This window comes from Cynocephalus volans, chromosome 1 (genome assembly GCF_027409185.1).
Source record: "Cynocephalus volans isolate mCynVol1 chromosome 1, mCynVol1.pri, whole genome shotgun sequence".
In the NCBI taxonomy this organism is placed as follows: Eukaryota; Metazoa; Chordata; class Mammalia; order Dermoptera; family Cynocephalidae; genus Cynocephalus; species Cynocephalus volans.
The window spans coordinates 83107911-83122573 of NC_084460.1; the positions used below are offsets into that span (position 1 = coordinate 83107911).

The 14663-nt window shown below is 36.9% G+C and overlaps 1 protein-coding gene across 2 annotated transcripts in view; it reads right to left on the reverse strand.

The window, feature by feature from the left end:
- VEPH1 (ventricular zone expressed PH domain containing 1) overlaps window positions 1–14663 on the reverse strand; it is a 214706-nt gene that overhangs the window by 42916 nt on the left and 157127 nt on the right. Inside the window, exons 9-10 of one of the 2 annotated variants that reach the window (XM_063104456.1) lie at window positions 7708–7847; window positions 4792–4926 (exon numbers count right to left, since the gene is read on the reverse strand). In XM_063104456.1, the coding sequence (XP_062960526.1) occupies window positions 4792–4926; window positions 7708–7847 (275 nt within the window). The remainder of the gene's footprint in view (window positions 1–4791; window positions 4927–7707; window positions 7848–14663) is intronic. The other variant, XM_063104466.1, reaches the window with a different exon arrangement.

Consider the following 14663-nt stretch of genomic DNA (forward strand, 5'->3'; position numbering starts at 1 on the left):
TCTCTGGTGCATATATATATTTTTTTGCTGCCTGGTCAGTAGGAGAATCTGAATCCTTGACCTTGGTATTACAAGGCTGTGCTCTAACCAACTGAGCTAACCAGGCTCATACTTTTGAACAACACTAAAAAACAGAGGTTATAGTGAATATTCTGATTTTATTTGAGTATTTAATAAAAACATCTTTGGTAGTTCACCACTAAGCATAATTTTTCTGTTGCTATAAGACAAATATTTATCATATTAAGAAAGCATCTTTCCACTGCTAGTTAGTAATAGTGCTTATTCATTTTATTCAGTCACCACCTATCACTGAGTTCCTGTTATATGCTAGCTGATGCTCTGGGTGCTGGGTGTACAATGACAAGCACATGATCTCTTGGAAAACTAGTCTAATTAGAGAAACAGACATTAATAAAATTTTTATACAAAATGTATGATGGATTTTATCAAATGCCATTTAACTATCTAAAGGTGATCATTTTTTCTTATTTGAGCTATTGAACTGATATTAAATTGTACCAATATTAAACTATTCTTATATTTTTGTACCTTAAAAAATATCACATTATATAAGGATTTTCACACTTCAACTTCTGTGTGAGATTGATATATAGTTTCTAAATTTTATAATGAAAATCCATGTTTGATATTTGGAGAATGTTTTCTGATAATGCTGGTCTGATCAAACTAGAAAAATACAATAACTTGAGAGATTATTCTTCAGGTTCATTTTTCTGCCTCTATTATGAACTTCTCTTAGTGCATCTAAGATGGATTTGAATTTGTGTTATTTTTGAGGGAGAGAGAGAGGTTCAAAAGAGAGAAATACTGGCTAGAATTCAAAATATTAGCCAACATTTATGAGAGATCACAATGTGCAGCCACTGTTTTGAGAGTTCTGTATGTATTACCTCATTCAATCCTCAAAACAGCTCTATGAGGTAGGTGCTAATATTACCTACATTGTACAGATAAAAACTGGGGCACAGAGACAAATACTGCAGAACTGGTAAGTGACAGAGCCAGATTTTATATCCAAGTAAACTGATGTCAGAGCCTACGTGCTTATCTACTCTGTGTAAATAAAGAAAGGTAGGTTATGTTGCCATAAACTTCAGTTTTTTTAAATTATTATTAAGAATATTCATGAGATACAAAGCTAAGTGGCACCCCTCGTGCCCATGATGTGAGGGTCAGATTCATTCTGGGGGCATACCCATTACCAGAAATTACTTTTGCACCCCACGTCCCCACCCAATTATCCCCCAACCTTTGTCTCCCTCCCCTCTCCCCCCGACTCTGCTTTGTAGCCCTAGGAATGTTCCCTCCCTCTGTAAGATGACAGTGCTACTATGGTCTTTCTTTCCTTCCTTCTTTCCTTTCTCTCTTAGCTCCCACATATGAATGAGCACATGTGGTATTTATCCCTTTGTGCTTATTTCACTCAACATAAGTTTCTCCAGGTTCATCCATGTTGTTGCATATGGGAGTATTTCATTCTTTTTTATGTCAGAGTAGTATTCCATGGTATATATATACCACAGTTTTCTTAATCATCCATTGATGGACATTTAGGTTGGTTCCAGGCATAACACCACCTGACTTCAAATTATACTACAAAGCTATTGTAAGTAGCAGAGTTGCGCAGCGGAAGCGTGCTGGGCCCATACAAAGCTATTGTAACCAAAACAGCATGGTACTGATATAAAAATAGACATTCAGTGGAGTAGAATTGAAAACCCAGAAATCACTCCTCAGGCTTATAGCCTTCTGATATTGGACAAAGGCAACAAAAATCTACATAAACTTCAGTGTTTTATAAGACAAAAGATTGTTTCTTTCTCATACAAAGTATGTGGTGGGACTGGTGGTCCTCCATGTGGTGGCTCATAATTCCAGGCCGTTTCCATCTCAATATCAACATTTATTTCTGCAATCACCACAGCAGAGGAAGAGAAGGAACACAGGGAATCACACACTGGCTTTTAAAAGCTTCCACTCAGAGTGACACATATCCCCTCTCATATTTCATTGGATAAAGCAAGTCACATGGCCAAACCTTACTTCAATAGGCAGGGTCATGTGATCCTCTCCTGTGCCCAGAGGAGAGAAGCACCAGATGTACTGGTGGCAGCCCTGATGTCACCCTAGTGTGCTCCCTGGCTCTAGCTCTGCCACTGACCTTCAACAGGTCCTTTTGCTTCCAATTTTAACATCTGGAAAATAACAGAATTCGTTTATATATTCAATTGATACCTATTTATTGAGAGCCTACAATCGGCAAAGCACTGTGTGACCCTGGCAATACAATGGTTAACATGGCAAAATCCCTTCCTTCACACATTTTGCAATTTAATAGATAACTTAATGATAATTTCAGCTCTGAAATTCCATGATTCTATTATAAAGCTACCACAATAACAAGCCTTCCATAATATTATATTCTAGATACTCAGGCATTTTATCAGGAGTTCCTTCTTCCTTATGTGCCTGAATCCACTAGGCTGCAGTAAAGCTTCATTACAGCAGCAGATACACACATGTTCATCACATTCGAGTCACTAGTCTATGTATATATTGGCACATATTGTAAAAACTAAGCAGGCTTTGTACGATTCTCACAGTTATTTTGAATTCAGTGGGCAGAACACTTTGTAAAAAGTAGGAGAAAATCAATTCAATTGAGAAATACCTGGGCAGATAATTATGCCATGTAATTACATTATATTTCCTATTACTCATGAATAAGTGAAATTACAAAACTTTGAAAATTTCAAAAAATTTCAGCTTACAGTTAATTTTTCTCTAGAGAGATATTTATTGGTATAAAATAGAAGAAATATGAATAATACTTATGAGCATGCACAAAACTATTTTTGCCAAGTTTTTTTTTAAATCTCTTAGGGCTTGAAGCAGCCTGCCAAATTTTAATTTACTAGTTGCCTCTAGTTAAAATATAATTTACAATGAAAAATTTATGAGAATTTGAGGCATTGTCTTTAAACATGATTCAACAGTTGAAATTTTGAATGAAATGTGCAAAGAATTCCATTTTACTTTACACTGATGCAATTGTGGCATTTCCTTTATTTTTAATACTGCATGTTAAATTCTTATACCAAAGCCAAGAACAGTGATGCAAGAGTTGGACATGTCTGTAGTGCTTTAATATAAATAAAATTCTGATTAATCACACCAATTTCTCATCCTGTTATAACTCTTCAGCACTAAAGAGGGATTGAATTAGTTTCACACCATAGCAGTTTTCAATTAGTTAATTTGCTACTTGTTTATACTTTGAATTTCTTTAATATTGGCATGTTTGGTACCATTTTTAATAGTAAAACAAAGACAGAGGCTATGGTCAGTGAGCATCCAATACTTACTATTGGACTTTCTTGAAGGCAATAATCAGATTCTCTGAGTATGGAAAGGACTTATAGAGAGAAGCTGGTAATATTTACTAGAAGAGATCAATAACCATTCTCTGCTCTCAATACATATATTCCCCTTGAGTGATCCAGTCTACTGCCATAACATCAAGTGTTTCCGTGTGACTCCTAAGTCCATATATCTGGTCATGGTTTTCTTTCTGAGGGCCACACTGGCATTTCAACCACCATCACTACCTAGATATCCACACAAATAGCTTGGATGCGAAGTATGAAAACAAGAATGCTTTATCTTCCCTTCTGTTAACTTCTTTTGTGGTCTTTTTCAGGGTGGTATTGTCATCCATTTGGCTGAACAGTGCACCTGGAGTCATCCTTGATTCTTCCATTTTCCTTAATAGGTTCCAAATCCTGTCGATTTGACTTTCTCAATACCTCTCCAAACCATCCTCTTCCTACAACTTCCAACTTTAGTTCAGGCGTTCTGTTTCAGTCCATTTGAGTTGTTAGAACAAAATACCTGAGCCTGGGTAATTTATAAATAATAGAAATTTATTTCTCACTGTTCTGAAGTTTCTCTCATGACTCACCTCCTAAATGCCCCACCTCTTAATACTATCACATTGGAGGTTAAGCTCCGAATGTGAATTTTGGAGGTACACATACATTCAAACCATAGCACCTTCATTTCCTACCTGGTGACAATATCATCCTCCTACGTAGCCATTCTTTCTCCAGTCAGGCTTCCTCTAATCATTCCCTGCTACACCCAGGCCTGGGAGTTTTCGCACAGGAGAGTATGAGCATGTCAGTAAACCTCCACTGCTGGATTCACTCTGTCCAGTGCGTGAGACTAGTTCCACCCTCTATTTTCGCAGTTCAGCTGCCCACTCAAGAGGTCTCAGCCAACTGCGTCCTGAGAGTGAGGCCCAGTTTCCACACTCCAGAAGTGCTCTGCATCTCACGTCGTGCTTGCCTGCCTCCGCAGAGCTCTGTGGTGACTGCACAGGACAAGGGAGTGAGAGGAGGCCTGCAGGGAAGACATGAAAGCACCAAGAACTTGGAGCCGATCTCTGTTGCTCTTTCCTTTTCAGTCTTCAAGTCTACCATCTTCCTTTTCAAAATGTTTCCTACTCCATACTGAGCATGCAGTTTTTGTGTGGCTCTGAGTGGGCTGTATTGTGTCAGTCTGTGGGCCCCAAAGGGCAGTAACTTGTCTACTGCTACCACTTTGTCCTGAGTCCAGTATGGCACCACATGAAAACCATTACTTAATGAGTGTTTTTTGATAATGATAACAGAAGGAAAAACTTGAACTGTTAAGAGAAAGGCAAAGATTTTCAAGGCAATCTTAAATCTTGGTTCAAGTAACATGTCTGAGGAAGGAAGCATTTACCTTCTGCTGTGGGAACATGGACTCCATCATGGCCGTTTCAAAGCTGTGCACACCCCCCGCATGGGTCTTGTCCCACAGAGATCTGAGGAATTGCACAGAATGGCTCTGAGCTGACAGGGGCTCTAGAAACAGGCTCTGGAAGGGCAAAAGAGAGGAAAACATGACCCTGTGTCTCTTGACCCAACAATGTTGTTTGGCTGATTTCAAGGCACTATTTAGACTTCATTTGAACTTTACCATGATTTTAATTTAAATGAAAGAATGAAGATTTATCTTGAAGATAAAACATATGATATGTATCAGGGCTTTCATTTTTTATACAGAAAATTAAAATTATTTAACAGGATTTTCAAGGCAGTTGATATCGATCTCCATAAATATGCTTAACCTCCCAAGAATGTTACTTCATTGGAAAGTGGTTAATGTAAATATAAATGTTTATTTTATCAAAGATTGGGGAATTAGGGTGTATGATAAAAACTAAAGTACAAAATCGAGTCTATTTATACAGAGTAGATCGTGAAGAACAGAAATTCAATCACAAGAGTTCATTATGCAATTACTCAAATATGAACAGTGTGAGTGGATGTGTGGGGGAAATAAAAATACTTTTAATCCTGAAATGTATAATGGATGAATATTCTTAAGGCTTTAAGATAATTTCTCTAAATGTTGGGCAATAAAGTGGTTAAAGTAAGAAAATCTCATTTACATATATTTCACTCAAGCCAATAAAAATCAATTTCTCAAGGGAAGATTTAAACTTGTGTTTGTATATTTAGTATTCAATAATGTGTCTAATAATTATTTATGTGTTCTGATGTTATACCTATAAATGGAAGAAGCCTTTCAATTCAAGAGAACAATTTTATAAAAACACATAGAACATCAAAAAGTATAAAAGGCCATTTATACACATATAATACCATATATATTATCCTTTATGTATAATGTATGATAAAATAATGAGGTTGGCTTATAAAGTCAGATTTTCTATGTCAATGAATGTCCAAGCATTGACTTATCTCTAGGTGGTCTTTGTATATGAAACTTCTATTTAGTTAATGAGAATTAATAAACATTTTTTCAGAAAAATCTCATTAATATCATCAAAATGAGCTGTTTCTAGGACTGAGTGGGAAAAAGTGGAGGATATTAAACTTTGAGCAAGTGATCCACAGATTTAAAAAGTTTCAGAGCCAGTAACAGATAGATTAATTATGCAACCCATAATGTGGACCCACCTGGGAATTTCCCAATTACTATCAGAAACTTATAAAGCACACAGTTTTTCATTTGAAGAAGAGCAGAACATTATTTAATAAATCATCAATTTAAAGAGGAGCATTTAGACTGGAATCTGCGAATTTGAGAACTCCATGAATGTGTCAAGTTGACAGAAAAGAGAGAGTCTGGTCCACTACACGAGACTAGTGCTCGGTTGTAATTATCAGGTCAAAGTTTGATTTTTATTTACCCCAAAGCCAGAATTCACCCAGAAGATCACACAATATCAAAGGTATGGAAAAAGAAAGAAACCACTATAGTAAAATGAACATAGAAGAAACATAGCATAAAACAGATGCTTTTTGGTGATTTTGCTTAAAAAGAAAGACAAAGAATCAAACTAAGTCAAAATAAGACTGAAGGGGGAAAAAACATGTTTTCTTGGTTTGTTCTCAGAAAACTTACAACTGTTAAGAACAAAGCCAAAGATGAAGCCAAATACAAAATCACTGATGAAAACTATTTGAAAAATATAAGTAGAAGAAAAATAAAGTTCTTATTTTTTAAAAAGGAAGAAACTCGATGCTATTTTTAACATTCCCATTCAATTTGGTTCACATCAAAATATGACTTGTTCTCTGAGATGTTATTAAGTGTTCTTAAGAAGACTTACTATAGGAAAAAATGATATTTCTAAGGCATGCCCAACCTGTCTCTTTTCTTAATTACTCTGGTTCAACTTTATGATTATGATATATTTAGCATTAAAACATATTTTTTCCCAATAAGTCTGACTTGACTTTATAAAGAAATACAACTATCTGGTTGGTGACATTTGTAGGAGCTATTACAGAGATATTTTACTAGCAGAAGTAAATAAATGATCTTATCACTTGGGTAATTTTCAATCATCTTACAACATTTGCATTCTGTTTTTTCTGCCTCTGCCCTACCTTCTCCTGTCTTTATCCCCCCATTTTATTTTTCAACACATGTGCAATAATGAAAAGCTCACCGGATCAGGGGCCAGCTGGTCTGAGTTCTGCCCTTCAGTTTTCTTATTTGTAAAGATGCTAAGATCCTTCCTATTACTAACATTTTATAATCTATATTTTATTCTCATGTGAGTTTAATGCATCTAAGATAAGTACTCGTATTTCCAAATAAGAATCCCATTTGATGCTAATATCTTTGCATCAAATTCTTCATTGTTAAGTTGAAAGTTTCTCTTTATGTAATTGTACCTATATATATATGTTTTTTAGATAAAAGTGACATTCCAGTATCTTAACAAAGTCAAAAAGGAACATTGACACTAAAAATAATAGGAGATTGGAAGACTCTAGAGAAATAAAGTCTAGCTCTACATAAGGAAAGCTCTCCCCAAATAAGCTCATTTTGTTGTAGTTATTTAAAAGAAAGTATTTTCCCTTTTTGTCTTCTTTTTAAAAGCTAAGGATATTGAAGATATGAATAGCTTTGACCTACTGATTAATAATCGGGGTCTTTTATAAGAAAACTGTCTAAAAATATAGAAAATCCATGTTAAAAATCATTAATGAAATGTTTATGTATTGCCATTATCTATTTATCAACTCTGACCAAAGAATTCATAATTAAATAAAAATGATTATAAATTCATACCCCACCAGCTCATCAAGAAGCCTGATGAACACGAATCATACATACCTGCTGGAATAGAAACATGATTTGGATCCATGGCCGAGGTTCTTGGCTGATGAGAATAAAACTGGACTTACTGTATAGGCAGTAATGACCCTTCAGGGAGCAGGTGAAGAACAACTTTGCTACACAACTTCTAACAGTATCTAAAAACAGATACACATAATGTAACACATTAGGTTCTTCCCAGAGTTACACAAACACCTTTAGAAAAAATAGTTCAGTTTTCAGACTGTGAGCTAATAACTCCAAACAACTGTTTATTTGGGAGTGGATCCATTTTACAGAATGTAGAGTTAAATGAAGATGTTTTAAACAGATTGTATTCTATCTCTTTCTCTTGTTTTAATTAACAATGTGTGAAGAATCCTGAAGTGACTTGAATCTTGAACCCATGGAAGGAAAAAACCTCTTGCCACTAAAAGGGGAGATACCATGTTATTTTCATTGGATTGGACTCTTTGAAGTGATAACCTGGGAAGAATAAACACATGGATGGAGGAATCTCAGGCATTTGCTGGCCATGAACCATGGGTGCTGTTCTCTTGATTGTGAGGGGGACACAGAGACAGTTTCCAAAATAATTCTGGCCAGACGTGTGGCTTCTTGTGAACTGGCCCAGTCTGGTATGAAAAGTTCATCTTGAAGAGCTTCAGCAGGGAGCCTTAAAGAGATCATCCTTTAGCAACAGGAAAGTGGTGGGTGGGTGGCATGGAGAAGAGGTGTGAGGAGTCATATGTAGAGACAGTCAATGAATAAATGAATGAATAAAGCAAGTGTGGGTTGAAACTATATGCAATAGCACTGCGTTAAGTACTGGATAATAATAGTTATCTCTGATTGACTTTCACATGTGTTACATGCTTGATTCCATTTCATTTTTACAACGCTTTAAGGTGGGTGTTATTATTTCTATTTTAAAGATGAGAAAACAGCCCATTAAAAAGTAACCCTAGTGAAGCACTGTGACTGCGTTGTTCACCACTATAACCTCGGCACATGATAGATAAATAGATAAATAGTGTCTGGACAGATAAATGATAAATGATGCTCAGGAATCCAGAAAAAAATGCCAGAGCTGGGATTTGAACTCAGCACAGCTAATACCACGTAGGGATACTTCAACATCTACCATTCTGCACATTTTGAAATCTTTAGAGTCATATTGATATCTCATGTGGTATTTATTGTTTCTGAATTAATCTGACTTTATTTTTTACTTTTTTTTATTGTGGAAAATATGTATAACATAAGGTTCACCATTTTAAGCATTTCAAAACATAGACTTCTGTGGAATTAATTATATTCACAATGCTGTGTGACCACCACCTCTATCTGTTTCCAAACCTTCTCCATCATCCTAGACATAAACTCTGTACCCATTAAGCAATAACTTCCCATTATTTTTTCCCCCAATCTGGCTTTTTAAATGAAATAGTTTCAGTATGTCCTATCAACTACAATATATATTGAGAAGTTAATATTAAAAAAAAATTTTTTTTTAAAGTGGAAATGGATTAGAGTTTATTAAAGTTGATGGGTGCCTTAATAAGAGTGACTGAGTCAGTCCCCACGTAAGACAGTGTATTGAATTCCCTAGAGAATCGGGGGGAAGGCTTCTCTGTGCTCCATCAGGGGTCAGGTGTGAAGGAAGTAACAGGCTTTTCAGGAAAACTTTGGAAGAGCTAAGGGAGAATAGCCAATAATAGATTAGAGGAGAAAGCCTTGGAAAGAAAACAATAAAGCCACAGGGTAAGTTAGAGATATATACAGAAATCTTAACAGTTAATAGTTTTCTGTCATTCTGAAACATTGGTATAGAAAAGGACTAATTTTTGTAAAGTTAATTGGGGAAATTTAAAAAATTGGGAATTGAGCATTCAATATTTTTGCATAAAATCAGAAATCATGTCTGTATTCTGTGGGTGGATGGATCATGAGATATAAAGAATGCTTGAAGGTTTGGTGGAAAAGACCAGGAGGCCTGGCACTGAGAAAGACCTGAGAGAATAGAGTGGAGCACAGTATCAGCTTAAAATTGCCCTATCGGAAATTGTTTGAAAACAGTAAACTTAAACAAGACTTTGGTACTGATGCTCTGAAAATTGAATTTAAATTAATCTATGTTAAAGAAATTAGAAACCAAGTATTCCATAAGAGCCTACACACAGAAATGGTATTTGAAGTAAATCTAAGTGTAATGTATATATTGACATAGCAATCTGGTTTGCTTCAATAGAAAGTTTCAAAAGGGAACAAATTCTTTTCTAAGAACCCATGCAGTTAACTTGACAGTTGCAAGTTTTTTGTCAGGCCTTTGCCATGAAAAAAGTTTTTGTCTATTTCCTTCCCCTAAATTCTTACTTCTCATTCATGTTTTCCTTTGAAAATGAACATTGACTAGATTTATTTTACTCACTCTGAGTCTACCAGGTTTTTATACACAAACCACAGGGGTCTCAGATCGCATAAAATGATCAAAGTGGTAGAAGAGAGAATAAATCAGTTCTGTGATACAAGGCTTCTGTTAATGCTTTCAGTAAACCTGGTCTGTATCAATATTTTTCTCCTCATTTTTTAGAGATTTTTTTGGCTTGGAAAAATTTCCCCACAGCATTAAGATATGTTGTGATTTTTTCTCTGTAATTTTTTCCTTCCTGGTCATTCCATGTATCAAATGGTGGGCATGCAATAAATGGTTGTTGGATGGATGGATGGATGGATGGATGGATGGATGGATGGATGGATGGATGAATGTCAGATGCTGTGCTGAGAGCAATAGGGCCCATGGTGTTGCTGCTCTACGGTTGAAGCACACAGTCAGTGGGAGACACATCTGTAAATAATCGTTATAAATTGTTTTAAGGCCATGGGATAATGGAGGGACACACAACTTTGCTCAGAGAAATGAACAACTCATTCTGATTGTGGAACAAAGCAGGCTTCGTGGAGGAGGAGATATTTGAGGTGGACCTTGAAATATGACCAAGATTTTGAACTTAGAAAAAAAGTGTGAAGGAGACAAGTATTTTAAATGTAGGGAACCCTGAAAAAATCACACAGGGCTTGAATGTTAAAGGTAATTCTAGGTACTATGTTTAGTGTTTCTGTGTCATTAAAATACTTTTAACTTATATAATTGATGCCCAGAAGATTACTTATTTTTTTAAGCTAAATGTTGAAGAGAGAGGAGGTCGTGTTTTCCTAAATATGCAATGCTTTCCATATTTTACCAAATTTGAAAGTTATTTTTTTACTTTTGATAGAATATAGCTTCTTTTTCTAAAAATCAAAGGATTTAGCTTGTTCTTTATAAAGAATGATGTTAAATGAGCATCCATAATTGTACATATAATGTATTGTATGTTAAAATATCCAAAATATATACATTACACAGATGGACAAAATATATACATTACACAGATGGACATGTTTAAAGACATGATGCAAAAATACAAAAAATAAAATTGGTCTTATTAAAAAATTTATTTATTGTTATTATTATTTTTTTACATTCAAAGATGTTGTTGTGGAGCAGAATGGGGGCAGATAGGGTGGGGTAGGGAAACAGAGGTGGAGGTGGGGGGTGGGGCTGGCCTGATTGCAGAGGGTGGAGAGGCCTGGCTGAGGCCTGTGGGTTGCCCCCACTCTGGCTCAGGAGCCTGGGGGGGTTTCTGGCTATGGCTCGATTGTGGGCAGGCTGAATGCAAACATCAGGGGGGTGTGACTGAGGACCTTGGTGCCCCCACCCTGGCTCGGGAGCTCATGGGGCTTCTGCGGAAGCTCAGTTGTCACTAGGTTGTATGCTGGTGTGGGGGGGGGGGCATGTGGCTGAGGCCCTTGTATCCCTCATCCCAGCGTGGGAGCCCAGGGTGCTTCCGGCAGTGGCCTGGTGGTCATCTCTGAGCTGGATGCAGACATCAGGGGTGTGTGGCTGAGGCCCTCAGGCTCCCCTCAGCCCAGCTCAGGAGCCTGGGGGGCTTCTGACACTTTTAGGTTTTATAGGTGTTCTTTGGAGGTATTAGACTTTTACTGGTTAATAACAGAACTTTGTGTTTGATCTGTAGGTGTTTTGTGTTTTCTTTCCGTTCTGTGTTGGGATTATTAACTACCCCCACCACTTAAACTCTGCACTGGAACTAATTTGTTGTCCTTTGCTTACTTCTAATATGGGCAAGCTTCCTGTGGGGACCAGCACTTGAGCTCTGTGGTTGTGCTAAATTGTTGCTTTGCTGCTGATTCTCTGGGGAAGGCTTTTTGTGTTGCTCAGGTTTTAATTGTTGACCTTGTAATCACTTCTGGGTCTTGTGAGGTCTGGTACATCTGGGTTGTGTGGAAACTCTGTTCTGGGCCTGAGTCTTTTCTGCAAACTGCATTCCCTGTAGTCCTATATTCATGACCAGTCTCCACTGAGTATCCTGTTGTGATTGGAGGGCAGATCAGTTTTCCATGCTGTGCCCTAACGTTCCTCTGGTGGGCCCATCTCCCCCACCCCCTGCACTCCAATAACTTCCCATGGGGTGGGCTATGTGCCAGTCCCTTGCGATGACTTACTGGACCTTTGGTAGCTCCTTTTTTAGTTACCTGTTGCCCTTCATTCTTTTGTGGGTCCACACGAACCCTGTTAGTGGTCTTGTTGGCCTGGTGGCCGCCAAGGCCCTCCTCTCCCCTGCAGTCTCCAAGCAACTTCACACAAAGGGTACAGCTATGGTTTTTGCCAACTCTTGCTCTGTGTGCTCACCAAGGCCAAACTTGAAATGACCAGGGCTAGAAATGGTCAGAGTGGTCCCTTCTTTCTGTCATTGCAGCTTCTTCCACCCTCATGAACTCCGTAGGTCTCTCCTCCTCTTCCCCTCAGCTCTAGCAGCCCCAGCTTGGCAGTCGTTGCTTCATTGCTTTTTTAATAGTTGTAAAATCAATTGCAGGAGAGAGTGATGCTGGGGACTGTCTATTCTGCCATTTTGATTCTCCCCTCCGGTCTTCTTTTTGAGTCAAAATCTTTAAGAATCATTTTGGATTTTTTTCTTCTGCCACTTTTCTCCCACTGTGCCATTCATATGCTTTTATTACTGTGTTGCATTCACTATACCATATTAAAATTTTCTGTTAGTATATTTAAAAAAAACTTTTATTTTAGAATGGGTTTGGCTTTTCAGAAAAATTACAATATAGCATAGAGTTCCCATGTACTACACATCTAGTTTCCCCTATTTAGCATGATATATTTGTTGCAGGTAATAAACCAATATTGTTGTATTTTTATAAAGTAAAATCCATAGTTTATTTAGATTTTCTTAGTTTTTACTTAATGTCCTTTTTCTGTTCTAGAATCCCATCTAGAATACTACATGACATTTATTCATTATGTATCCTTAGGTTCTCCTTGGCTGTGACAGTTTCTCAGACTTTCCTTGTTTTTGATGACCTTGACAGTTTTGAGGAGTACTTTTGTCAAGTACTTTGTAGAATGTCCCTCAACTGGATTTGTCTGTTTTTCTCATGATTAGATTGAGATTTCAAGTTTTGCGGAGGAAGACCATAGAGGTAAAGTGCCATTTTTAATTGTATTAAGGATACATTTGATCAACATGATTTATGGATTTTGATGTTGGCCTTGACCAGCTGGCTGATGTAGTGTTTATCAGATTTCTCCATTATAAATTTTCTCTTTTTTTCTACTTTCCACATTGCACTATTTGGAAGGAATTCACTATGATTAAGGAGTGTGGAGTTGCCTCCACCTCCTTGAGAGTGGAACAGCTTATTTGAAATTTTTCTGCATAGAAGATTTGTTTATTCTTCCCCCAGTTATTTCATGCAAATCATTTATTCAATCATTTCCCCCAGTTTTACTGGGGTATAATTGACAAATGTATTCAATCATTACATCAGTATGCCCTCATGGGTATTTATTTTATACCCTGGGTTATAATTCAGCATTATTTTATTTTGTTGCTCAAATTGTTCCAGCTTTGGCCATTGAGGACTCTTCCTGTGTCCATTTGGTGTACCCCCATCATTGTGGGGTTTTTATGCTTGTTTGTTTTTAGCACTTTGTTACTTTTTGGCACTAAAAGATGCTCCAGGCTCACATTGTATATTTTCTGCCTCAGTCCTAGAATCAGCTGTTTTCCCAAAGGGCTCTAGTTTCTTTCTTTCTTGACCTCAGTGTTATCAGTACCACACTGTAACCAAGCAAGCTAATGGGCCAGCCCTGGTTTCTTTTATTAGAAACCAAGACATGGGTGCTCAGTGTGCTTGTTGCTACTGGGGTTTCATTACTCCAAGGCCCTTTCAGCTGACAGAGCAAGGAAATTATGTGTGTATTCTAACCAGAGTATGTAAATATTTCCATATGTAACCATCTGCATCTTTATTAAGCTAAACATGAGTTCATGCTGATGACTTCCATTCTAATCCATTACCACATGGATCATTCTGCATCCTCCTCTTGCTTATTTGTAAACTCCCACTTCAACAGTGAGAAGCCTGGCTCTCACTCTGTTAGTATTCTTTTCACCTCTGTCCCACTAGAGAAGGCTGAGTTCTCTCTCTTTCTCCTTTCCTGAATCTCTCCCTCCTATTTTTTTCTTAAAAATCTTTGTGTATTTAGCCCCCACCATAGTATCTGGCACAGAGAACATGTTCAATAAATGTTTAGTAATTCAAGCTTGCCTCAAAATATAATAATGACATTCTATTACATGGTTTCTGGTTCCTTCTGGAGCAATAGGATAGCAGTAGGTTAGTCCCATGAAAATAATGAGAAATTATAACAATAATAATACAGTGTTAATTTTCATATTGAAATTTTATCTATACTTTTAACTAAATACATTGTCATCTATTCAGCATTAAATGTAGCTATTTATTAATGTGAACATTCTTCCATTGTTTAGCTCCTTGTATTTTAGATGTATTACAGATGCCAATAATTCTGCATCTTGGTAAAGAAATTCTCC